The sequence below is a fragment of the Copadichromis virginalis genome, linkage group LG9 (assembly GCF_057382275.1).
Source record: "Copadichromis virginalis isolate Kocher_CV1m ecotype Utaka linkage group LG9, C_Virginalis_male_GT1.1, whole genome shotgun sequence".
Classification (NCBI taxonomy): Eukaryota; Metazoa; Chordata; class Actinopteri; order Cichliformes; family Cichlidae; genus Copadichromis; species Copadichromis virginalis.
Window position 1 is genome coordinate 33,113,898 of NC_140626.1, and position 26,428 is coordinate 33,140,325.

General features: G+C 41.5%; 1 protein-coding gene and 1 pseudogene across 3 annotated transcripts in view; both read left to right on the plus strand.

Annotated features, from left to right (window-relative positions):
* Positions 1-9,795: 9,795 nt before the first annotated feature.
* On the plus strand, positions 9,796-16,052 carry LOC146702326 (uncharacterized). 2 transcript variants are annotated; one of them, XM_085468780.1, is made up of 3 exons: positions 9,796-9,927; positions 10,031-10,879; positions 12,925-16,052. In XM_085468780.1, exons 1-3 carry the CDS (start codon positions 9,910-9,912, stop codon positions 12,937-12,939), a joined length of 882 nt encoding a protein of 293 aa, XP_085324906.1. In that variant the 5' UTR covers positions 9,796-9,909; the 3' UTR covers positions 12,940-16,052. The 2 variants fall into 2 exon arrangements, with proteins under 2 accessions (XP_085324906.1, XP_085324905.1); XM_085468779.1 differs by lacking the exon at positions 12,925-16,052 and adding an exon at positions 11,329-12,114.
* A 723-nt stretch (positions 16,053-16,775) lies between these two features.
* LOC146702327 (uncharacterized) overlaps positions 16,776-26,428 on the plus strand; it is a 28,344-nt pseudogene continuing 18,691 nt past the window's right edge. Inside the window, exons 1-3 of the transcript XR_014922295.1 lie at positions 16,776-17,178; positions 21,497-21,602; positions 21,747-22,931. The product of XR_014922295.1 is annotated as an uncharacterized LOC146702327 (transcript). The remainder of the gene's footprint in view (positions 17,179-21,496; positions 21,603-21,746; positions 22,932-26,428) is intronic.

Here is a 26,428-nt window from a genome sequence, read left to right on the forward strand (position 1 = left end):
TAAGTAGTGGACGCTGGTGAAGTGATGAGCCACAGGTGCGAAGGGCAGGATCGGAAGCCTGCAATGAGCTCCGCCCAGGCGACACATGGTGAGCGTGAGGGAGAACCAGAAACATATGTAGCCAACCTGAGTCCGCCAGGCAGACATGGGGACCATGACAAAAACTTACAAACAGACAGTACAGCATCTCACAGTCGCACTACTAGCGATCGAAGATTTATGTAAATTTGACAGGAGACACGGCAGACCACTGTGACTCAAGGTCTGATTATTTAAGACCTTGAGTCACAGTGGTCTACAATCAGTACCCAGAACATAATCCGCTGTTAAAAAAAATTAAATAAATAAAAAAACACGCAAATTTGCACACAAAAAAATCAGACCAGGAAAAGTGAACCATGTTATAGCGCCAGGCAACTGTATATACATGTGTATATATTTTTTTCATTATAACTTTCTTGCTTTTTTCCAAATCTAACTTCTTTCTATGTATTTGGATGTACAGTGGAACCACAACTTACGAAATTAATTTGTTCCCAAGGGTCTTTTGTAAGTCGAAAATTTTCGTAAGTCGAAGCACCCATTGCGCATTTTGAGTGAGGCGATGCTGAACGATAGGCTATAGGCTAATTGCTAACTAGAACAACAATATGTCGTTCAAGTGGAACAGCGAAGCGCAAGTACGGAACCCAAGGGGTTGTCACATGATTCGGAAGGCATTGTGGGCATTGTAGGCTCAGCCAATCAGAGCCAGTGGATTTCGTTACCCGGGCATTTTGCCGTAACACGGGCAGAAATATTGTCGTTCAGTGCCTTCATAACTTGAATTTTTCGTTAAACGGGGTATTCGTGAGTCGGGGTTCCACTGTATTTATTTTATCTGTTACCTCAGTAAAATTTTAATTGTTTTTCTATTTAATCTTCTTATGCTGTGGTAATCTGTGCTCTTAAAAGTGTTTCTTCCCAAACTCCAAATAATGTCACACGAGTTGCTCTTAAAGCTTCCAGTATGAACTAAATCTGTCAACTGGTTTGTACCAGAAGATACAGCAGTGAGTCAGTGTAACCTTTAGTTTATTTACTGTATCTTTGACGTCCACATGTTGTTTGTTATTGGATGCATTTTGATCCATGTTCTGCAGCTGTTTTCTTGTTGATTTTAAGTTTGTATTGTCAAATCCTCATTCTGTTAAACCATTAGTTATATTTGATGAACTCTCTGTAAAGTTTGTTTTATAAAACACTTTGGTGTGAAAAATAAAGAGATGGTTTCACAACAAGTAGTTTGAGATTTGAGTTAAGATTCAGATTGATTGTTTGAAGGTTAGGGTTAGGAAAGTATGAGTAAAGATCATGTTTCTTTTAGCATTGTTAATGGCCAAAAATGTTATTCTAGTTAGAGTCCATGAACACTAAACTGTTTCAGACCAGTTGACGTTCAATTCAATTTTATTTTTATAGCACCAAATCACAACAAGAGTCGCCTCAAGGCGCTTTATATTTTATGGTAGGCCCTACAATAATACATCCAGAGAAAAAACCCAACAATCATATGACCCCCTATGAGCAAGCACTTTGGCGACAGTGGGAAGGAAAAACTCCCTTTTAACAGGAAGAAACCTCCGGCAGAACCAGGCTCAGGGAGGGGCGGGGCCATCTGCTGTGATTGGTTGGGTTGAGAGAAGGAAGACAGGACATAGACATGCTGTGGAAGAGAGACAGAGGTTAATAACAGATATGATTCAATACAGAGAGGTCTGTTAACACATAGTGAGTGAGAAAGGTGACTGGAAAGGAAAAACTCAATGCATCACGAGAATCCCCCAGCAGTCTACATCTATTGCACCATAACTAAGGGAGGATTCGGGGTTACCTGATCGAGCCCTAACTATATGCTTTAGCAAAAAGGAAAGTTTGAAGCCTTATCTTAAAATCCAAGCGGGAAGCTGGTTCCAGAGAAGAGGGGCCTGAAAACTGAAAGCTCCCCCCCCCCCTTCTACTTTTAAATACTCTAGGAACAACAAGTAAGCCTGCAGTGCGAGAGCAATTATATAGGGTGATATGGTACTACGAGGTCATTAAGATAAGATGGGGCCTGATTATTTAAGACCTTGTATTTGAGAAACAGGATTTCGATGTTCAATTCTGGATTTAACAGGAAGCCAATGAAGGGAAGCCAAAACAGGAGAAATCTGCTCTCTCTTTCTAGTCCCTGTCAGTACTCTTGCTGCAGCATTTTGGATTAGCTGAAGGCTTTTCATGGAGTTTTTAGGACTTCCTGATAATAATGAATTACAGTCGTCCAGCCTGGAAGTAATAAATGCATGAACTAGTTTTTCAGCATCACTCTGAGGCAGGATGTGTATATATAGCTTTTGAGCTCGAGACATACCAAGGGCTCAGAGAAGAGCTCGAGAAGATGTGGAGGGTGAAGGTAACGGTGGTCCCCGTGGTAATCGGAGCACTAGGTGCAGTGACTCCCAAGCTAAGCGAGTGGCTCCAGCAGATCCCGGGAACAACATCGGAGATCTCTGTCCAGAAAAGCGCAGTCCTGGGAACAGCTAAGATACTGCGCAGGACCCTCAAGCTCCCAGGCCTCTGGTAGAGGACCCGAGCTTGAAGGATTGACCGCCCACAGGGGCAAGCAGGGAATTTTTATATATATATATATATATATATATATATATATATGCCACTGAAAACGTTACATCCAGATGAACAGACTCAACCTTTTGGGATGTATGGAACATTGTATTTGTTTTAATTACATTATTATTTGGTGCACGTGTTTTTTGCTGCCATGATGCCTGGTCTCTATTGGAAACGACATTTTTAATAAATCTCATTCCCATTCATTTTATAATAAAAGAATTAATAAAAAGTTATCCTGTGGAAAAATGGTAAATGGACTGGTTCTTATGTTGTGCTTTTCTACTCTTCTGAGCACTCAACGCACTTTATACAACTTGTACATTCACCCATTCACACCAGCATATTTCTTTCCTAGGTGCTTTCTAACTGACATTCACACACATTCATACTCCGATGGATGCATCGGAGAGCAATTTGGGGTTAGTATCTTGCCCAAGAATATTTGGCATGCAGACTAGGGGAAGCCAGGAATTGAACCACCAACCTTCTGATCAGTAGCTGACCTGCTCTACTACCTGAGCTACAGCCAACCAAAGAGGGGAATTTTTGATTCCTGTGCGCATTACCTCCTGGTACCCTGCTTCCTAGCAATGTATTCCCCCTTAGACTTACCTAAAGAAGCGCTTACACCTGAGTTGATTTGTTGTTGTTGTCTTCAAACATTCTTTATTTTCAGACCACTGCACATTGTTCATTTAACCTTCTGAACTATTCCATTTGAGTCCTCCAAGTGACTGTTTTGCTAGTTTAAGTCTTCTTCCTGTTTCCACTACTTAGTCAAAACCAGCAATAACAACCTGTATAACACGTAACACTGTGGCTTAGCTGGTCAAAGTTACCTGCCTTATAAACAAAAATCTCAGTAGTGCCTATAACCTACAGCCATACATGCTCTTTCTCCTTAGAGAATGTTGACTGTAGGGCAAAACGGTGTCTAACCCTGCTGCTTGATGAACACCTTCCTAAATCAGTGAGCCAATGAATAAAAGCCATTTTAGGAGAAATATACTATGTGAAATTTTGTGTAAATCACATTTGTGTGGCTCATTTAAATCTTCTTCTGAAAGTGAAACACTTAAAAATACATATGCCATAACCTTTGAGTCACAAGCTGACCCTGAGCCTCCCCAGTAAATCCAGCAGCTTTTTAACACCAGAAGTCTTTCATTTGCTGCAGACGTTAGTAAATCTGACCCTAAATTATAACAAGCTGTTCTTGTTTATTTGGTTGTGGACTTTGGGAGGTCCAGAGCAGGTCCACAGGTCCAGTTCAGATAGAGGGGGAGGAGGTGGAGGTGGTCACCACATACAAGTACCTCGGGCTGTGGGTGGACAACAAACTGGACTGGTCATGCAACACAGAGCACCTGTATAAAAAAGCCCAAAGCCGACTGTACTTCCTCAGGAGGCTGAGGTCTTTTAACATCTGCAGGAAGCTCCTGAGGATGTTTTACCAGTCGGTGGTTGCTGGAGTACTTTTCTATGCTGTGGTGTGCTGGGGGAGCAGCACAGCAAAGAAGGACTCATCCAGGCTGGAGAAACTGATCAGGAGGGCTGGCTCTGTGGTCGGCATGAAGCTGGACACTCTGGTGACAGTGGCAGAGAAAAGGACATTAAAGAAACTGCTGGACATTATGAACAATGCTGGGCATCCTCTGCACACGGCCATAAACAATCAGAAGAGTCTGTTCAGTGACAGGTTGCTTCTCCCCAAGACAAGAACTAACAGACTTAAAAACTCCTTTGTCCCACACGCCATCAGACTGTTTAACTCCTCTCTGGAGGGGAGAGGGAGGGGAGACAGGGGGACAAAGGAGGGGGGAACAACTAAGCTGTAGTGCCTCTTCACCTCACTGTGCAATACGTTTTGTTAATATACAACAGTACAATAGACTTCAATACTTGGAATGCGCAATTCCCTTGTATTCATATTCCTATTTAATCTATTTATCCATTTTGAATACTCTGTGTATATATGTTAGATTTCTGCTCACAGTCTGTAACTTCTATTGGTGCTGTACTATTGGAAACCGAATTTCCCGGAGCAACCCACCCGAGGGATTAATAAAGTTTTATCTAATCTAATCTAATTTAAAAAAAGCTGGGCTAGAACACATTGTGACAAAGTGAAATGTTTTTTTTTTAGTGCATCTTCTGCACATTGTAGTTTCAATGTAGTTTTCAGTTCTTCTCTTTTCCTGAGTCTCTTTTCCACGACGTTTTTATAGAGGCTAAGGAAAAGAAGCTAGGAAAAGGAGATAGGAGATGGAACGCACCCCACGTGTGCGCAGTGACCGCACAGCAACGAACCACAGCAGAGAAGGAAGAGGGGGCGGAGCACACTGTGCGCGCAGGAGAGGAGTCGAGCAGAGAGAGCTGCTTTGTCGTGAAACGGGAGTGAAGTAGTGAACTTAGAGGAGAGAAACGAACTAAAGTATCGATCATAAACCACTACCAACGTCCTGATCGATATCTGCTTCGATCTGCCCACCCTTGTCTCCTGGATCGTAGCTGAGATCAGCGTGAACCACGTGGGTCTCTGCTCCCTGATCTGTTTCCTGTGTTTGGAAAGAGTTGCAGCTTCATCGCGGAGTTTCTCTCGGTTTGTGGGCTCATCTAAAGGTAAGCACCGAGCTAACTTTACTGTGAGTTCAGTTCATGTTGAGTTTAGCTCCTGAATGAGGTCTTCTGCTGCTCTCCTCGGTGTCTGTTCACAGTTTATTGTGAACACGTTGAGAGAAGAGTGAGAGAGTGTTTGGAGAAAAACACCAACTAATCATTAGCTCAGCATGCTGGGAGAAGTTGGAGCAGAAAAGTCTTTTCATTGTCCCTGCAGCTGTTTTTCTGCCTGCACCAAACCTCTACAGCCTCGTTTGTGTTTACCACGGTCACCACATCCACGGTTTAAAAACGACATCCACGGTTATTTAAAAGGCTGTTTTGTTTCGGTTCTTCTTTGCTGGGATCAGCATATCTGTAATCATGTCGTTGGTGTTTTTCATGCAGTGCTTTATATAATTCAGTCATAACTGTCTGTAGTTATTATATTAATTTCTTTCTCCTACAGTTAAAATAACCACACTACGGACGGATAAGCGTCGGTTCGTCAGCAAAGACAGTAAAACCATCGTGTGGCTCAGCCGACCGCTTATTTATTTTTCATATAACCCTTTCACAATAAAGTTAAAGATCCTGTTGAGACTTTTCAAAATAAACCAAAAATAATGACAATATACAGTATTATCAAACATCAAATTTCAGAATATGCATCAAACAAGTTACCTCACATAGAACATGAAGTCCCTGTAAATGACTCTTACACTGTATATATGAGAGGTGAAACATTTGCAGAGATTTGCACAAGATTTTCAGTCACTTTTTTCTAACCTTCTTAGACTCAGAACTAAAGATGTCCAGCTTTGTGTGTCTGTCGAAATACTTTTAATAGAACAAAAGACAGTCAGCATCCAAAGAGGACCGAAAGCAATGATCAGAGTATTTCTCCACCTGCTGTATATGTATCCCTTAAATTTGCAACATCTATAGCTAACAATAATTATGATATTATAGTATTTTCAATTATAGGATCAAATTTGAGCCTCTATTCTCAAGACTTGTGTTTTCTGAGCATTTGTTTTGATTCTTGTGCTTTTAGTTAAGGAAAATTAAAGAGACTAAAATGACACATAATTCTTAGCGTTTTTATTATAATTTATTATCATCTGTCTTCTCAGATGAGAGGTAAAACGTCTTCAAGAAGTCCAGTCGCTTTCTTTCTAAGCTCCTTCGATTACGATGACCTGAATGACTGAGAACCTTCACAGACATTGTTGATTAACATGACACTAACATTACATTTTCCATTAGCATTGGTGTGAGCCTTGTATACTGATAAGATTCATGGAGAAGAGGAGGACAAAAACAGTGATGCTGTCACATTTTGGGAGAGCTGCATGTGTTTTACTGAATCAGGAAACAGACACACACAGTGCAGTGAGGACTTACATCCAGATTTGGCAGCGCTGAAAGTACGAGAGAGACCTTTGACCCCTTAATAGAGATGCTTAACCAGATGTAAAATAATCAGAAATGTACCCAGTGACTGAGCCGAACAATACTGGTTGGGAGTGTAAAGAATATAAATGAATAAAAAAATGCCTGTCTCTACACAGGGGAATGGGCTGATACTGTGACTTTGGGAGAAAATGTCACATTTTTACAGCCATACAATTTGAAAATGATCACAAGTGTACAAGAGAACATGTTTAAGGTTTGCAGGAAACATTTTATTTGAATTCAATTTCAATTATACAGCAACAAGTCACAACAACAGTCACCTCAAGGTGATTTTAATTATGAATCTTTGAATATATGCTGCTACAGCCGTGAATGTGGGAATTCTTGTAATTTCTGGATGTAATAATTTCACATTTCTGAAGACAGCTTTGAGAAAAATACAGGCTTAATAGTTGGTAACAGCTTGGTTATGATACTGTATTAACTAACTTATAATTTATTCCAGCAAATCAAAATTAACCCAAAATGTTCTTTTAAACAACTTTATGTCTTTAAGAGTATGGATTGCTGAAATTATGAGGTGCACCTAAAGGCACCATGAATAGCCATAGCATGTCCGTGGTTCCTGTTTGAATTGATAACAGGAAATGGATTAGAGCAATCTGCTGTAGTGTTAGAATTTTAGATAACTTCACTAATGAGCAGCAAGCTCCAATGCATTTATTTAGTTGCAAGGAAGCAATGGCATACACAATATTATCCTGGGAACAGATATGTGTGAGATGCTCTTACAGAAAGAGTTCAGTTACATGGTCTACCTGTACATGATTCTCTCCGTGCTTTGGATAATGGATGGCAGAGGAGTCACAACAAGGCCGGAGGAAAAAGACTGATTCGAGGGACATGAAGACAGAGAGATGCATTCCTTCAGTTTTCTGAAAAGAGTGTTGCCTAGCTTTACTACATTTTTCTGTCATTTCACTCCTGTTTATGCTACACTCCTTTATAATATTTACTCAAGATGCAGTGAATAGTGTTTTTCTGCTAATACATCAGTGTTACTTTAGGGAAGACAACTCCCAGTTTCTAGTTTCTATGCCCCACTCCTTTACGATTTGGGGCAACTGCTTAAAGTCTTTTAGTGTGAACAAGTTGAAAGGCATGAGCAGAGAAACTAATGCACAGGTTCCTTTCCCTTCAAAGGGTAGTCTAGCTCTCAGCTTGCCATCCCTGCATAGCTACCACACATCAACCCTTTCTGTGGTATGGTTAACAAACCAATCCTTGAGGTAAGGGCCAGGGGCTTGGGTCACATCATAGATGATGTTGCACCAGCTGAAGTCCTGCATATCCCAAACTTGAACATGCCTGTAAAAACAGGTGTAATTTTCATGTTAACTTTTAGCATTTGGAGGCAAAGATTTACAGGCCTCACTTGGAGGGTCAGTGAAGTGCTCGTAAACAACTGAAAGCCTGAAGTGGGGGAGTTGTTGGTGGAGTGGAGTCTTCAGGCTTGTGGTTGGTTCACTGTCGGAGTGTTTTCCAGACTGAAGCAGAGTCATTAGCTGAAAACAGTTTTTGGACCTGAAAGTCTTTCAAACTGTCTCTGTCCCCACTCTGAAACACTTCCTGCTTTTCCAGCCTCAGCCTGCTTTGGCTTAGCTGTAAACCAGAGCTCGTCATTATTCTAACTCACCCTGGTGTTTGATGCTGTGCAGCTGTCCTCACAGAAGCTGACGTCACAGGTTATCACAGCATCTCTATAATAATTATTAAATCTGGTTCTTGTCATTCTCTTACTGAATAGAGAGAACACGACTCAGTTAATCAAAATATTTATAATTTTTATTTAATTATCTCCCAGAAGAGAGAGACCTGCACAGCCCAAAAAGCCAGTTGCAAAATCTCTAGCATTAGAAGCCAAAAATGTCAATCATATAAGTGTTATTTTAGTCCTTTACACGTCACACATAGTTTCAATCAAAAAAAACCTCCTTCTGTGTTACTAGTTCCACTTTTTCTGTCTGGTTTCCTGTATTTTATTAATATGTCTGTGCAGCTCTGCACTAAACTTCCTGTTTTTTAAACTTCCACTAACTTAAGCTTCTGTTGCTAAGGCGACCTGTCACCCTCTGACCTAGTTCTCTCTCACAGCTGGCCTTGCTTTATAGAGGCCTTTATTATTAACATACATAAAAGAATATAATCAGAAAATAAGCATTAAGAATATATGTTTATTCCGTAACATAATCCAAACTGTTGGTAACAATCCTGAAAACCTGCCAGTCGGTGCAGTCCAGACACACCTGCAGATTCTCCACAGCCTCATCAGTCCACTGCTTCAGTGTCTTTACAAAAACCTTAGAGAGTTTCAGTTTGTGCCTGTTTGCAGGCATCAAGTAAACCATGACTTAGGTCTGCATTAGGTCTGAGAATCCTATGTATTGTGAGATGATGACCCTCTTACTATCAGCTCACCTTCAGCGTTTTTGCGTTTGTTCGTAACGCAAGAACAAACGTGTGGAAAAAGCGTGAGTCGTTATCACCAGAGATTTTGAGTGAAACCATTTTCAAACCTTGATTCACCCTATCATGTGGTTAGCTGCTGTCCCTATTAAAGAGCAAAGAGCCTTTCTTTCCACTTATTCCATGTAAAGGATGGCTACAATGAGTAAAAACATGGGAGCTAATTGCATATCCCTGTTTCTGTCTGTAGAAACCGTTGTTGTATTTAAAACTCTGGTTTCATCTGGATCAAGTGTAAGTTTGTGGACCTTGTTGGTGAAGTCAGCAGAGTTTTTGATGTGATGGTGTGTGTTCTCCACAAGGGGAGCTAGGATGGTGATGAGGTGCTTGGAAATGTTGTAGGTGGCTGAGTTTATGCTGCTGCCAATCCAATCCTTTGTGTATCTATGGAAGTCCATATATACAGGGTGCAGCATCCACCGGGTAAAGGTGGTGGTATGCAGGGAGCTCAGTGGCTTTTTCCCTTTCAACTTCTTGTAGGCAGCTGATGACTTTCTTTTTGTAGCTGCTTCTGGGGTTTCACCTTGAAGCTTCATAGGTATTGTTGTCACTGAGTGTAGTAATGTTTATTTGCTCTGCTTCTTCTTGCCAGGGATAAAATACATATCTATACTTTTGTGTCCCAGCTGAGTAACAGGAGGAGAAGAGTCTGGTGGAGCAGCAGAGGAACAGTTTCAGCCATTTGGACTCAGCTCAGCCACTACAGAGGAAACAATGACTTCAACACAGGAGGTGAGAAAAATATCTCAGTTACTGTTATTGAAACTGTGCACAGCTGGTTGTTTTTTTGTTTTTTGTTTTTTTAAAAGCTCTGTTTGTATCTCTGTCACTGCAGGACCAACATGGAGCGAGAAGTCAGCGCTCCCAGGAGGCCGACAAACCTCACAGAAAAAAGAGAGAGAAAAAATACAGCTGTGAGGAGTGTGGGAAGGATTTTAGCCATCCTAAAAACTTGAAACCCCACCAACTCATCCACAGAGGAATTAAATCGTACAGCTGTGCTGAGTGTGGAAAATCTTTTACCCAGGCTGGACACTTAAAAACACACCAAATCACCCACAGTGGAGTTAAACCGTACATCTGTGACTTATGTGGAAATTCTTTTACTCAGGCTGGAAGTTTAAAAACACACAAATTCATTCACAGTGGAGTTAAACCGTTCAGGTGTGATTTGTGTGGAAAGTCTTTTACCCATCTCGGAAGCTTGAAAACACACCAGCTTATCCACAGTGGCGTTAAAGCGTACAGCTGTGACTTGTGTGGAAAATCTTTTAGCCAACCTGGCCACTTAAAAACACACCAACTCATCCACAGTGGAGTTAAAGCACACAGCTGTGACTTGTGTGGTAAAGCTTTTACACGCAGCAGCCACTTAAGAAGCCATCAAGTTACCCACTCTGGAATCAAGCCGTACAGCTGCGACGTTTGTGGAAAAAATTTTGCCCAGCCAGGGCACCGAAATATACACGTACGGATTCACACCAAAAATGATTTTTGCTTCTGTGATCAGTGTGGCAAACTGTTTGTGACACACAAAGACTTACAGCAGCACATGTTTACCCACACTGAGGAGAGACCTTATAAATGTGACCTATGTGTAAAGGCTTTTAAAGAGCCACGTTCCCTAAGAGTCCACCAACAGATTCACATCAGAAAGAAACTCTACAAGTGCAGTTACTGTGAGGTATGTATTTATATTTCTTTCTTTTTACAGTTGCAGTTATTTTGAAGTACAATGTGCATTTAGTTTAATTTCGAAACGAAATGAGACATGAAAACTCAGTGAATTCTGACACAAATCTCCTGAAACTTTACTGATGTTGGAAAAAAGTAAAGTTTTAAACCTTGTCTCATTTCTATGTATCTAACATTCAAAGTCCAATGGATCCATTAGAGAGTCCCTTTTGGTTATTATCTTGTGGCATGCAGAGTAGAGCATCCAGGGGTTTAACATCCAATCTTCCCATTAAGTAGATTTCCAACGAATTAAGAGACATTTTCGCCCAGTAAGCTGAGTGTTATAATGTAAACAGTAAAATGTAATTGGACACTGGCAAAGATGCTCTTTATTTCAGGCAATGTTCAGGATAAAAATGTTAAAGGAATTCTCTGACTTACACTGTCTTTATTTAGAAGCAGAGCGACACAGATGGATCCAGTTCTCAACCCTGTCGTCAATGTGGTGGTGGGAAAGTGTGTCGTTGCGTTGTTTGTGCATAACATTTCAAACATCAAGAGAGCCTAAAACCACATCAGTGTAGACACACTGGGTACAAAATGAACTACTTCAACGAATGTGGAAGAGGCTTCCCCACATCAAGTCAATTAATAAAAAAGCAATTAACCATAAAGCACTATCTCCTTCACACTGGTATTCAAAAGCACCTTTGTGACCATTGTCAGTCATCCTTCATTACTGCACGTGACCTTAAAGTGCATAAATGAGTCCACACGAGAGAAACCATACAAGTGCAGACACTCTGACAGAAGCCTCCTACATCGGCTCATTGTAAACGTCATGAGATTACACACATTGAAGGGAACCTGCTAAGGAAGAATTTCATGGCTCTGAGTACCGTTTGGTTTTTTGTGATGTATATGAACAATAAACTTCCTGAATCTTGAATGTAGAGTCCATCAGAACACAGAATTATATTTCAAATATATTTACGACTTAATTTAAACAGAATGTGGGAGAGGCTTCCCCAAACCAAGTGAATTAAAAAAACATGATCTGATCTCAAGTGGGGTTAAAAATCGCCTCTGTTCTCTGGGCTTTACTTTCCTGTAATACCAGTTTGTACCAGAAGATGGAGCAGTGAGTTAGTGTAACCTCTTATTCACAGTGGCAACAAAGTAGTGATGGGAATTCCGGCTCTTTTTAGAGAACTGGCTCTTTTGGCTCAGCTCACTAAAAAGATTGCCCAACTGGCTCTTCAGGTTGTTTTGTTGCTTTAATTAATTTATCATTAACAATGATATAACATTATGTACAAAAGGAATTACTAATGTTTAAAATAAAACGTGGTTTTATTTATATATGTTTATATAGAAATATATACGGTGGCCTCTAGAGACAAAGCATGTACAAACTCCAAAACACATGTCTAGCATTAACTGAACTTCCAAAACAGAGCTACCTAGATCACTTAAATTACACAATTGAAAGCATATGTGTATTGTTTGTATATTTATACACAAGCACTCTTATATATTCAAATAATTATGATTAAAAATGTTCACCTGTTACTACCACACACCAAATTAGGTCATTGGTACACCCTGGCTTGTGTAGCCACTAGGTAACAAAAGCTCAACACTGCGCCTAGCATCCTGGAGCACTTCTGTTTGGAGTTTGTACGTGCTTTGTCTCTAGGGGCCACTGTAAATATGCTTTTATTTATTCACTCCACATAAAATGTAATAAAATACAAAAAACAACTATTTACATTTCAACTTTTAACTATTTAAATTTTCAACCTTTTCCATTTAAACACATTTAAAGTGAAACAACACAAAACACTGCAAACCACAATACAATTAAATATAAATTAAAATATGCAAAAGAAAAGAAGATGCACATTTTCTGTCATATACGCCTGCATGAATAAACTTTCTGAATCCTTTATCATCCGCAACTGTAAATAGTTGATTTGATAATTACTATACCTTTCTAATGTGACGTTGTTGTCCCTGGCTCACTTTCTCTCTGGCTGTATCCCAATTCAGGTTCTGCAGCCTTAACCTACGCAGCCTTAACGGTCCACAAGGGCCGCGTACTCAAAGACCACTAAGACCGGAAGTGCGAGGCTTGTGAAATGGGACGGTCTAGCCTCCGTCGTGCTGCCCAGGTTGCCTAGCAACAGCTGGAAACGTTTCATACAGCTTTATTTGACAGAAATGAAGAAGAACATATTTTGTTCATTTGTTTATTTGTTGCTACAAGAGCTTTGTGTGATTTGAGGAGTATCTGAGGCTGAGACCACGGAACTGCAAAACATGATTGTTGGGCTTCATTTCTGTACTGAACAGTCATTTTAAGATTAGCTATTAAATAACAATTAGCTAACGTTGTTCTTGAGACTAAAGTCAGTGTAAATATAATATGACCAATATTATAGTTAATCATTATTAGTTATTACAGCAGTGAACTTGTTTCTGCCTTTCATAGTGTGTAACTTGAAGGCCCTGAGTACTTTCTCCCACACTGGAAACACTGGGATGATCACATTATTTGAACATTACCTAATAAGACTGATTCAGCACAGACAGTTATGTTAAACTTTCCTAGCAGTCCTTCACAAACAGGGAACAGTCTGTCTATTCTCTCCATCTGTCAGCTGCTGCTGGCTCTTCCTCCTCCTCTTCCTCACACACTGCTGAGTTTGTCCTGGTGGATCATCAGGGCTGCAAAGCCTCACAGATGATGTGCAGCAGTGGGTCCCTCAGTCTGTCCTCACTCTGGACACTTGCAGTTGTCACACATGGACATCAAATGTGTGATAAGCTGCAGGATTCAAACACAAGTGTAACTTATAAACACATGTTCATACTTTTATTCCACAATCAGAGAGAAAGAAACAGAGAGAGAGTGCAGGACAGACAGACAGGTGACAGTCTCAGGGGTACACACTGCTACACAACAGCACCAGAGAAGCAGGATTTAGTGTTTGTGTTATTACGAAACAAGAAGAGTTCCAGATGGTACAGTGGACACATGTGTGACTGCTGTGATTAAAGCATCTTTCTTTCAGCTTAACGAGTGAACCGTCAGCTCGTTCAAACACACGTTAAAGTCCGTTTGGCTCGACACCACCGAACAGAGGCAGCAATATAACACAGCTAACATTAACAATGCAGTGAATCCTGCTTGTGCCGTGATATTCAGGACTGCAAACCGAGCAGCATCACTGACTTTCAGCTTGTTGTGTTTGTGGATATATGACTGACTTTAATTATCCATGAAATCATCACAATCTCTGTAAGATTAAGGTCAGCTATTGAACGGCGTATATTTTAAAGTAAAGGCTTTAAAACCAAGTTAGTACAAACATCACTAATGTCACATAACTTTGCCGACATGTGGCCAACGGGAATGTTTTAATGTTCTTCATTATTAAACATTCGCGCATAAATAAGTTACATAATATTCAGTACTTACTTTTAAAAGTTTACTCTTCGGCCGCTCCTCTTGCACCGTTTTTTTCGGCAAAATTATCCACACCCACCTCCGCGCTATGAAGTCTGGGATATGTTGGGCCACGAAGTCTACACCGCCACAACCTTAAAATTCAGGGAAATGAAGGACGCATTTGAGGCCGCATTTCGAGCAGCCTTTGAATTGGGACAGCCTTGGTCGCGTCGCTGTGACGTAATCGGCCTTAAAATGCGGCCTTTAAGGCTGCAGACCCTGAATTGGGATACGGCCTCTCTCTCCCTCCCGCTCTGTTCCTGTGCTACTGCGAGTGTAACTACTGCCCCTCCCCCCTCTGCCCTGTGCAAGCACAAGGCTTACATGCGGAGTGAAGCAGAAAACAAGTGCGAGAGAGAGGGTGAGAGAAAGAAAGAAAAAAAAAACACGAGCCGGCTCTCAACTCAAAGAGTCGGCTCTAAGAGCCGTTTCGTTCGCGACCGTCACATCACTACAGCAGCACACATCAGGACCATTTTAAACATCACATTTTAGGTAATTAAAATTCCATCAAACCTCTACTTTTGGCTCCTCCTTTCACTTTAGTGTGTTTACCGTATCCACAAATTGGCCACATTTTGTTATTTTTAGTGAATGCGTTTTGATCCAGATGTTCTGAAGCTGTTTTCTTGTTGATTTGATGTTTGTATTATGAAATCCTTATGCTGTTAAAGCATTAGTTGTATTTGATTAACTCTGTGTAAAGTGTGTCTAAATAAGCAGTTTAGTGTGTAAAATTAAGAAATTGTCTCACAACAAATAGCTTGAGCCAGGATTTCAGATTCAAACTAATTTAACTGTTTTCAGTGGCACATGTGGAGGTTTATCAAAGGAGGAGACTTGGCTGTTCTCCACTCACAGTGAACAGGGTTTTTTGCAAAAACCTGCTGTGGGTATGAAGTTTGCAGAGGGCGTGTTTGAGATGCTAAAAAGATGATTTTTCCTTCCAAAGTCCAAACACAAAACTGTGTGATTGTTAATACCTGAAGTGAGATTACAGGAAGATAAGCTGAAAAAAAATATTAGTGCAGTGTGCACTCCTGTGTTTCTAAAGAGCAGCTTTTACAGTGACTAATGAAATAAAGGCTAACCATTCCAAAACCACCTTTGCGCATGTTACCATTAGTGGAGGTCCAGTTTGTGTGCACTGGCATGGATCTCATCGGGTTGTTTTCAGTGTTGGGCAAGTTATTTTGAAGAAGTAATTAGTTATAGTTACTTCTTCAAAAAAGTAACTGAGTTAACAATTGATTTACACTATTATAAAAGTAACTAAATACTACAAAATATTTTTTTAAGTAATAATGTTTATAATGTTACAGTTTGATACTCTGATGATTTCTTGTGAGCATTCCTTTAGTTTGAACCCGGTGACAGTATGAAGTTATTATGAAGTTCACTGCTCTGTCACAATCACCATGGTTCATCAACATTTCATGATGTGTGTGAATTTTTCTTTCCACTGTTGGTGTGTTTTGTTGTGTTGATTAAAACAACCAAATGCAGCTTTCATAGTTTATCATGTGTTGTGAAACTGTGATCTTTGGAGACATGGAATGTGAATGTGTTGTCTGAAAAACACTTTAGGTTAACTTCTGCTGTTTTTAAATGTGCTACATAAATAAGAATGATTTGACTCGAAAAATAAAAAGTGTTTTTATGTTCAGACGTCTTTATTCTTGAAGTTTAAAGTTGGATTGTTAAATTCTAATAAAAGTGGTAATTTAACACATTCTAATAATAGTAATAATGATGATTATGATAATAATAATAATACATTTTATATATAGGCGCCTTTAAGACCCTCAAGGTCACCTTACAATGGCACAGAAGGAAGAACAGCACCTTAGCATGACGTTATACTATAACCATAACCTTAAGAAGTATTCCGGATGGGTGAGAGAAAAAAGTTAATTCGTTGTTGGATTTGTGCGCATGCGCCACGTCTGCGCGGAAACATTGGGTAGGATGTTTTTCCAGGTAGGATCGATTCCCAGAACACCAGCTATCCGAAAACAGCCCAGTGGCTAACAGCTGGTGCTAATATCTGACAGTAAATATGTCCAAAAGTACTTTTTTTTGCCTTTTCGTCAAGTCTGTCTTTGTACAGACCTGCCGTGTTCGCCGTCGTTTTGTACATCACTGTTTTTGGGGCAAATAAAATGCAAGTAGGGATTAAAACCGCAGAATTAATTATTACCGGTGCTGGAAATACTAGCGCTTGATGCAGTGTTTTGATTTTTTTGCCACTTGTACCCACAATGCAATGCGCGAAAGTCACGTGGTCTGTCAGCAGCGGCAGCATCCACTCCCCCTTCTACCCTGTGAAAGGGTAGATTTGATTGGGATTAATATAATATATAAAAAATATATTATTTTTAATGTCAGCTTTTAGTTTACAGGTATGACTGAAACTTCATTTCAGCACTAAATGAGCGACCTGGATATTCTTTCCCTCTCTGACTGCGTTGCTGTTTGCAAGATTAATAACGGGAAAGCAGGAAGAAGGGGGCGGAGCAAAGTGTGTGCGCAGGAGAGGAGCAGAGAGAGCTGCTTTTTCACGAAACGGAAGTAAAGTAGTGAAGTTAGAGGAGAGAAACAAACTAAAGTATCGATCATAAACCACTACCAACGTCCTGATATCTGCATCGATCTGCCCACCCTTGTCTCCTGGATCGTAGCTGAGATCAGCGTGAACCACGTGGGTCTCTGCTCCCTGATCTGTTTCCTGTGTTTGGAAAGAGTTGCAGCTTCATCGCGGAGTTTCTCTCGGTTTGTGGGCTCATCTAAAGGTAAGCACCGAGCTAACTTTACTGTGAGTTCAGTTCATGTTGAGTTTAGCTCCTGAATGAGGTCTTCTGCTGCTCTCCTCGGTGTCTGTTCACAGTTTATTGTGAACACGTTGAGAGAAGAGTGAGAGAGTGTTTGGAGAAAAACACCAACTAATCATTAGCTCAGCATGCTGGGAGAAGTTGGAGCAGAAAAGTCTTTTCATTGTCCCTGCAGCTGTTTTTCTGCCTGCACCAAACCTCTACAGCCTCGTTTCTATTTGAAGTGATAATCAATTTTGAATTGATTTTCTAACCCACCCCAACTCACCCTGGTGTGTGAGGTGGGGTGGGTTTAGAAAATCGATTCAAAACTGATTCAAATTGATTTTAGCATGAACAATGCGATATCTATTTATTAAATCGTAAATGGATTTTGAAATATAAATATATTTTGCCAGAAATGCCAGAATCTCAGGTTAAAACTCACAAAACTACTTCAACAACCACAAAACAGCTAAAACGGGTTATCTGCTGTAAAAAGCCAGGCCAGGGAAATGTCCTTCATGTTTTCCTGTGTTTTATCCTCAAATACTTTGACTGCCATAATGCTTACACCTCTGATGAAGTCTGACAAATGTCGATACTGATAAATTACTAGAATTATAATATTTCTGACTGTGTGAGTCAAAATTGAATTGAATCAAGTCCAGACCTGCTGAATCAGAATCAAATGGATTATAGAAATCTAGGCCGAGGCTCGAAAGAACGGGATGTAGCTGTGGGTGATGAGGAAAGATGAAAAGAACAATTGATAACTTTTTCATTAAGTTAAGGCCTGATCTGTCTGAAATTCATAGCCAGTGCTCTGACACGGAGCCATCAACCTTTCAGCTTATTTTTAACACTGGTTCAGAGACCGCATCAAATAATGAGCCACATATGATTGACTCCGAGCCACAGCCCACTGACAGTAAAAGGGGGAACGTGAATACATTTCGAATAGAGTAGCTTGACCAATTTCCCTGGCTGTGATACAGTAAAGCTGACAACATAATGCACTGCGTTTACTAGTGGTGCAACAGATCAAAAATCTCACGGTACGGATCGGATCACGGTTTTAAATCACGGATCGGATCGATTTTTGGATCATCAAAAATAGAAAAAAAGACAAAAATTCGACTCGCCATTTACTTATTTAATCAACTGAAGACTCATTCCACGCACTTATATAAAAACAAATTAAGGTGCAATATGGACATTATGGACCAGGCTGGGCAGCCTCTGCAGCCTCTGCACACGGCCATAAACAACCAGAGGAGTCTGTTCAGTGACAGGTTGCTTCTCCCAAAGGCAAGGACCAGCAGACTTAAAAAGTCCCACACGCCATCAAACTGTTTAACTCCTCGCTGGAGGGGAGAGGGAGGGGAAACGGGGACAAAGAAGGGGGGAACAAGTAAGCTGTAGTGCCTTTTCACTGTGCAATAGTTTTTGTTAATATCCAACGGTGTAATAGACTCACAATACTTGAAATGTGCCGTTCCCTTGTATTCTTATTCCTATTTATTCTTTGTATCCCTTTTGTATTCTCTGTATTTATATATGTGTAAATATGGTATATTTCTGCTCACATTCTGCGACTTCTGTGGGTGCTGTGCTACTGGAAACTGAATTTCCCGGAGGAACCCACCCGAGGGATAAATAAAGTTCCATCTAATCTAATGTAATCTATAGGGCAGTGCAGGGCTTTGTATCTACCACTCCGCTGTGATATAACGAGCGGTCACGGTCACGTGGCTTTCCGTTGCCCTGGAGCTTCACCCATTTGTAGTTAGAGCAACAGAAGATGCCTGGGACAGTTCACCCATGACTTTAAACCTCTCCTGCTCATACATGCTTGGAACCATCTTGTCACACTGAAGTGGACGCACAACGAGATATCATAGCGTGGCTCAAGCACGTTCATCACAGTTTAAACCGCTTGTTTTGCACAACGGAATACGGCCTCCCGTCTGCAGCTAAACACCCCAATAGCTTTAGTAATAGCTTTAGCCCGGTCGGATGGGGCAGCAAAAGGCTGCTTAAATGCCGCAAACTCCTCTGCTCCTTCACTTGGACCGCTAGCGCTGACCATAACTACTGCTTGACAGACTGATCAAGCGCACCAAACACATACTTTTTTTTCTTTTCTTTTTCGAATCTTCGGATCACGTGCGTACCGAACCGTGGAGAGGGATCGGTTTGGATTTCGGATCAACCGTGATCCGTTGCACCACTAGCGTTTACTGTCGTGAGTGTGGAAAGACCATGCCCGGCAATTCTGTATTCATGACTCTTAATTGAAACGCTGAAAAAGCACAGTGTATCCAGAAAACAATTACCGTATATGTTGTGATAAATGCATTGTCCAAGTGCCCCAACTCCCCACTGCTTTCAGTGGCAGGCAGCAGCAAACAGGTCGACGGAGGAGGCCGATGTGATGACTAAGTTTAACATTGTCTACAATATTACCTAAAACTGCCAAAGCACTTTAAGCACAAGCACTTTTTCAGTAACATATCTTTCTTGTAGAGCAGTGTTCCAAATAAAGAACTTTGTGTTGACAAGATTGTTAGTTAATCATTTACAAATCAATATTGTCTGTAAGCACAGCAATTTAAAGAAAAAGTCACAGTTAAAACTGCGGTGTTCAACGATGTGGTTGAAAAATTGTGGTGCACCTAAGGAAAAAAGTTAGGCACACCAGGGCAATCTTGGCAAAAAGTTAGTCTAGAGTCTTCCTGTTAAAGAGCCAAGAGCCTTTCTTTCCACTTCCTCCATGTAAATATGTCTGTGAAGGTTCTCAGTCATCCAGGTCCTCGTAGTCAAAGGAGCTTGCAAAGAAAAGCGTCTGGACTTCTTTAAGTTGCTTGAAGACGTTTCACCTCTCATCCGAGAAGCTTCTTCAGTTCTAAGGTCAAATGGTGGAGAGTCCCAGATATAAACCTAGTGGGAGTTTCCCCCCACAGAGGGACAAAAGGACCCCCTGATGATCCTCTAATCGCCTGAGCCAAGGTGTAAACTGGGCGTGGGTCCCAATCAGCCAGAGTTTCGGGTGTGTTCATTGTGAAACCTGGCCCCACCTTATCATGCGAATTCCTGAGGTCAGATGGCCCAGGATGTGAGTGGGTGTTAAGGCGTCTGGGAAGGGATCTCAAAACTGGATTATAGATGGCAGAGAGTTGGTGTCGTAAACCCCGCCTCTGTTCAAAGATGGTCGCTCACAGTGGACATAGATGACTTCTTTCATCTATAATCTTTAATAATCTATAATCTTTCATCTATAATCCAGTTTTGAGATCCCTCCCCAGACGCCTTAACGCCCACTCACATCCTGGGCCATCTGACCTCAGGAATTCACATGATAAGGTGGGGCCAGGTTTCACAATGAACACACCCGAAACTCTGGCTGATTGTGACCCACGCCCAGTTTCCCACCTTGGCTCAGGCGATTAGAGGATCATCAGGGGGTCCTTTTGTCCCTCTGTGGGGGGAAACTGCCACTAGGTTTATATCTGGGACTCTCCACCATTTGACCTTAGAACTGAAGAAGCTTCTCGGATGAGAGGTGAAACGTCTTCAAGCAACTTAAAGAAGTCCAGACGCTTTTCTTTGCAAGCTCCTTTGACTCCTCCATGTAAAGTTTGGCTACAATGGGACACACTGGGGAGCTCACAGCACATCCATGTTTGTGTCTGTAGAAACCCTCGTTGTATTTAAAATATGTGGTGGTAAGGCAGACGTCTAACAGTGTGCAGACCTGATCAGGGTGAAGCTGGTTCTGGTTTTAAGGCGCTGTCTTGATGTAGTTGTTTCCTGACAGTCTCCACTGCCTCGGTTGGAGGTGTACAAGTGAAAAGTGAGACCACATCAAAGGACACTCTGGTTTCATCTGGATCAAGTGTAAGTTTGTGGACCTTGTTGGTGAAGTCAGCAGAGTTTTTGATGTGATGGGCTGTGTTCCCCACAAGGGGAGCTAGGATGGTGATGAGGTGCTTGGAAATGTTGTAGGTGGCTGAGTTTATGCTGCTACCAATGAGCCTGAGTGGGACTCCTTCTTTGTGTATATATGGAAGTTCATATATACAGGGTGCAGCATCCACCGGGTAAAGGTGGTGGTATGCAGGGAGCTCAGTGGCTTTTTCCCTTTCAACTTCTTGTAGGCAGCTGATGACTTTCTTTTTGCTTCTGGGGTTTCACCTTGAAGCTTCATAGGTATTGTTGTCACTGAGTGTAGTAATGTTTATTTGCTCTGCTTCTTCTTGTCAGGGATAAAATACATATCTATACTTTTGTGTCCCAGCTGAGTAACAGGAGGAGAAGAGTCTGGTGGAGCAGCAGAGGAACAGTTTCAGCCATTTGGACTCAGCTCAGCCACTACAGAGGAAACAATGACTTCAACGCAGGAGGTGAGAAAAGTATGACAGTTACACTGTTAATGAAACTGTGCACAGCTGGTGTTTGTTGACATCTTTGATTCCACTAATGGAGTTTCAGTTTGTTCCACGACTGCATTTCACTCACTGCCTCTGTTTGTATCTCTGTCACTGCAGGACCAACATGGAGCGAGAAGTCAGCGCTCTCAGGAGGCCGACAAACCTCACAGAAGAACGGGAGAGAAAATATACAGCTGTGAAGAGTGTGGGAAGGATTTTACCCAGTCTGGGAGCTTAAAAACACACCAAAACATCCACAGTGGAGTTAAACCGTACAGGTGTGACTTGTGTGGAAAATGTTTTACCCAGAAAGGACACTTAAAAGCACACCAACTCATCCACAGCGGAGTTAAACCATATAGCTGTGAGTTGTGTGAAAAGTCTTTTAACCAGCCTGGAAGCCTAAAAAGACACCAACTCATGCACCGTGGAGTTAAAGCATACAATTGTGAGTTGTGTGGAAAATATTTTAGTCAGAAAGGATATCTAAAAACACACAAACTAATTCACAGTGGAGTTAAAGCGTACAACTGTGAATTGTGTGGAAAGTCTTTTACCTATCCTAGAAGCTTAAAAACACACAAACTAATTCACAGTGGAGTTAAACCATACAGCTGTGAGTTGTGTGGAAAGTCTTTTACCCAAGCTGAAAGCTTAAAAACACACAAACTCATCCACAGTGGAATTAAAGCATACAGCTGTGAGTTGTGTGGAAAGTCTTTTACCCAAGCTGGAAGCTTAAAAACACACCGAATCATCCACAGTGCAGTTAAAGCACACAGATGTGACTTGTGTGGAAAGTCTTTTACCCATTCTCAAAGCTTAAAAACACACAAACTCATCCACAGTGGAGTTAAAGCATACAGCTGTGAGTTGTGTGGAAAGTCTTTTACGTATCCTAGAAGCTTAAAAACACACAAAAACATCCACAGTGGAGTTAAACCATACAGCTGTAATCAGTGTGGTAAAACTTTTGCTCAAATTAGTAACTTACAATGTCATCTAGTTACCCACTCTGGAGTTAAGGCGTACAGCTGTGACATTTGTGGGAAATCCTTCAGCACGCCAGGGTACCGCAATGCTCACTTACGGATTCATACCGGACAGGATGGTTTCTGCTGTGATCAGTGTGGGAAACTGTTTACAACAGCCACACACTTACAAAGCCACATGCTTACCCACACTGAGGAGAGACCTTATAAATGTGACCTGTGCAATAAGGCTTTTAAATCTCCACGTCACCTGAAACTCCACCAAGAGATCCACACCAGAAAGAAACTCTACAAGTGCAGTTACTGTGAGGTATGTATTTATTAGGGGTGCAACGATACACAAAATTCACGGTTCGGTTCGATACTTTGGTGTCACGGTTCGATATTTTTTCGATACAAAAAAAATGTTCATGCCTTTTTAATTTGTCATTTATTAAAATTATAAATATATATTTTAACTCAAAAGTACAGTTTTTAAATTTAACCCTAACCCTTGTGCGTGTTTTTTATTTTGACAGCGAATGCACACCTGCGGACCACTTATGTGCAGCCCTGGTTATTTAGCTCGTCATATTGCAGCCACAGAAATTATTTTGTCCATGAAACCATAAAGCTGCACTTTCTTTTTGCCTTATAGTCTGATTTGTCATAACTTCTCCGTTTTGTGGTAAGCTTTTCTTTGGCTGTCACTTCTTCACCCTGACCTGTCTTATTTGGCTCAGCAGAACTAAAATATATATCTGTCTGTGAAGGTTCTCAGTCATCCAGGTCATCGTAGTCAAATATAAATCCTGCTGCTTTTACACACGCACTCACATAAGCTCAGCGATTCTCTGCGATCAACCTCTCACATGTTTAAGCTGCGGGAGATTTCACTTGTCATGTTTGCATAGTAAGCTAACGATTAATAAGACGATGTCAGAGGAATTGGTGCACAAATTATCATCACTCACAGATCAGTGCTGTCGCTCTCTATACACAGTTCGCGCGATTGCAAAGTGAAAGCAAGAAACAAGCGCAAATTCAAACACGATTTCAATATGTCACATATTGTCAGTGGCTCACCGATGCCAATGACATAATTACCCAGCTACATTTCCGAAAGAATGCAAAAGCATTGACATATATTTTTCTTCCTACAATAGCCCGACGGGCAGGGCAGAGATAGATTTTGGTACCCCGACTGAAAAAAATCGCTAGCCCCGGGACGTCGGGCTAGCGATTTTGCGAGCCCTGTATCTGATTGAGGAATCACTCATCTTTGGAAAAGAGAGTTTATTACAGAGAAATGTCTCTTTCCAAAATAAAAGCTATACTATACGCTTCTTCTGGGCTATATTCTCAGCAGCATAAGGAGAATCATGTGCTAACAGCTGTCTAAATGACTCGACTAAAGTTAGTAGCATGCTTGTTGTTTTTGTCTTTGCACTAGGATGATGTCGGTGTAAATGTGCAGTCATATTCGTTGTGTTCCCACTAGTGCTTTCAGGTTAATCTCGTTGAAATGACCTTAACGCCACAACACGGCAAATCTCCGTTAACGAGCTACCGCCGATCGCCCGTTCATGGGGCTAGACGGCCAACACGTTAACGAGCTAACTGCGCTAACACACTAGTTCCCACCCATGTAATTGAGCATTGCATGGCACATCCAACATACTGTTTTACTTTAGTCCATGACTCGCTTACCTTCAGGGTCATACGTCACATGAAAACCAAAATAATTCCAAACGCCAGATCTGAATGAGGGTGGGGGAGGTCCATGTTGTAAGGAGAGCTTAACTTCTGTCTCGCTAGCTTGCCCTGCGCTCTTCCTTCTGACGATGGTGTCTGTGTTGAGCGCTCAGTGAATCTGCGTTCGACTACTCCGCCTAGGCTGCACTGTCGAGCCTAGGCGGAGTAGTCGAACGCAGATTCACTGAGCGCTCAACACAGACAGCATCGTCAGAAGGAAAGTTGATAAAATAAATTACAAATGTTGTATTGTTCGATACATATGCGTACCGAACCGAAAGCACTGTATCGAACGGTTCAATATCGATACGTATATCGTTGCACCCCTAGTATTTATCTTTTAATTTTAGCCTGACTGTTTGGAACTACTCTGCTCATTCAATTTGTTAACTTTCTGTAATAACTCCTTAGTAATTCTACTGCATATAAAAGCAGTGCTTATTGGATTTTAGTCTCAGCTATTATTTATTTCTTCCATAGTCATAAAACCAGTAAGTAATAACTCTTCTGTAGTCACAATCTCCCCATTCTCCCATAGTTAAGACTGCTACAATTTGGCCAGTGTTAGATGACTTATTATCTTCTTTACTAACTAAAATCAGTTATTGTTGCTTTAAATTGGGAGCGAGACCGATTTGGTTGCAACTTTTCATGTGTATTTATGAAGAACATGATATAACTTTTTGCTTAGATACAGTTGTTTTTGTTTTAAATAAACTGGATGCAAAAATGAAGAATTATTTTAACCTGCATGTCCTGAACCAGAAGCTGGTCTTGAGTCTCTCTGTTCTTGACAGGATGGCGTGGAGCAATGGTTTGTTGTTGGGATGGACTGGGTCCTTCAGTGTCTGAGCTGCTCTGGACCAGCATCTCCTGGTGTAAATGTCCTGTAGGGAGAGGAGAGGAGTCCTTCAGCAGCAATCTAATATATAAATCTGCCATCCTTAGTACAGCCGTTCCCATACCAGGATGAGATGTTCTGTGTGAGGATGCTCTCCACAGGGGCTGAATCGAAAGTTCTGAGGATCCCTGGACAGACACCGAACTTCCTCAGTTGTCAGAAGTTGTACAGGTGCTGGCTAGCCTTTTTGTATGTGGGCAGACCATGTCATACCTGAGGAGATGTGGACACTGGGATACTTACACCAACCTCCTTGGTGTTGCAGACGTTCAGCTGGAGGTGGTTATCCTGGCACCACAATGACAGATTCTTCATTTCCTCCATGTAGGCCGCCTCATCGTTGTTGGAGATGGCACCCAACACCACTGTGTCGTCAGTAGATCACAATGGTATTAGAGCTATGAGTGGCCACGCAGTCTGAAGTATAGACAGAGTAGAGCAGTGGCGAGAGAACACACCCCTGTGTTCTCTCGCCACTGCTCTACTCACATAGTTACCCTGTTTCCTGTCCACATGGCTGAGAGTGGTGTGCAGGATATGGACGATGACGTCCTCTGTGGATCTGTTGGGTTGGTAAGCAAAGTGGAGTGGATCTGTGGTATTTGTGGTGGAGAAGGAGATGATGTTTTTCCACAGCCTCTCAAACACCTTCATTACCACCAAAGTCAGTGCAACTGGCCGGTAGTCATTCAGGCATGAGGGCTTGTTGTTCTTGGGCGCAGGGATGATTGTGGATCTCTTGAAGCATGTGGGGGCCACAGACTTTGCCAGAGACTCACTGAAAATGGAAGTGAGCTTACTTGCTAGCCGGTCCACAGAACAGACGCAGCAGATGGCCGGTGATGCTATCTGGCTTAGCCGCTTTCCTTGTGTTCACTCTCAGCGACGCATGGACGGCGTGCTTTACGATACGGATCACCGGTCCCTTGCCGTTGACATCACCGTCCTCTGTTGTAAGGCAGTAGTTAGCATTAGCCACCTGGCTAACCTCGAAACTGGTGTAGAACGCGTTCAGCTCATTGGTAAATGCAGAGTCTGCATTGATCGGCGCAGTGTCTCTGGCTTTGTAATCTGTGATGGTGCTTAATCCCTTCCACATGCTACCCAATTTCGCTGTGCAAGAAACTGCACAATGACAATAAAAGTTCTAAAAATGTTGAAGGAATTCCCTG

Excerpts from the sequence above, each read along its gene's own strand:
- LOC146702326 (XM_085468779.1), top strand. Across the intron at positions 10,880-11,328 it reads ACAAGTGCAGTTACTGTGAG|AAGCAGAGCGACACAGATGG; the intron begins GTATGTATTTAT and ends GTCTTTATTTAG.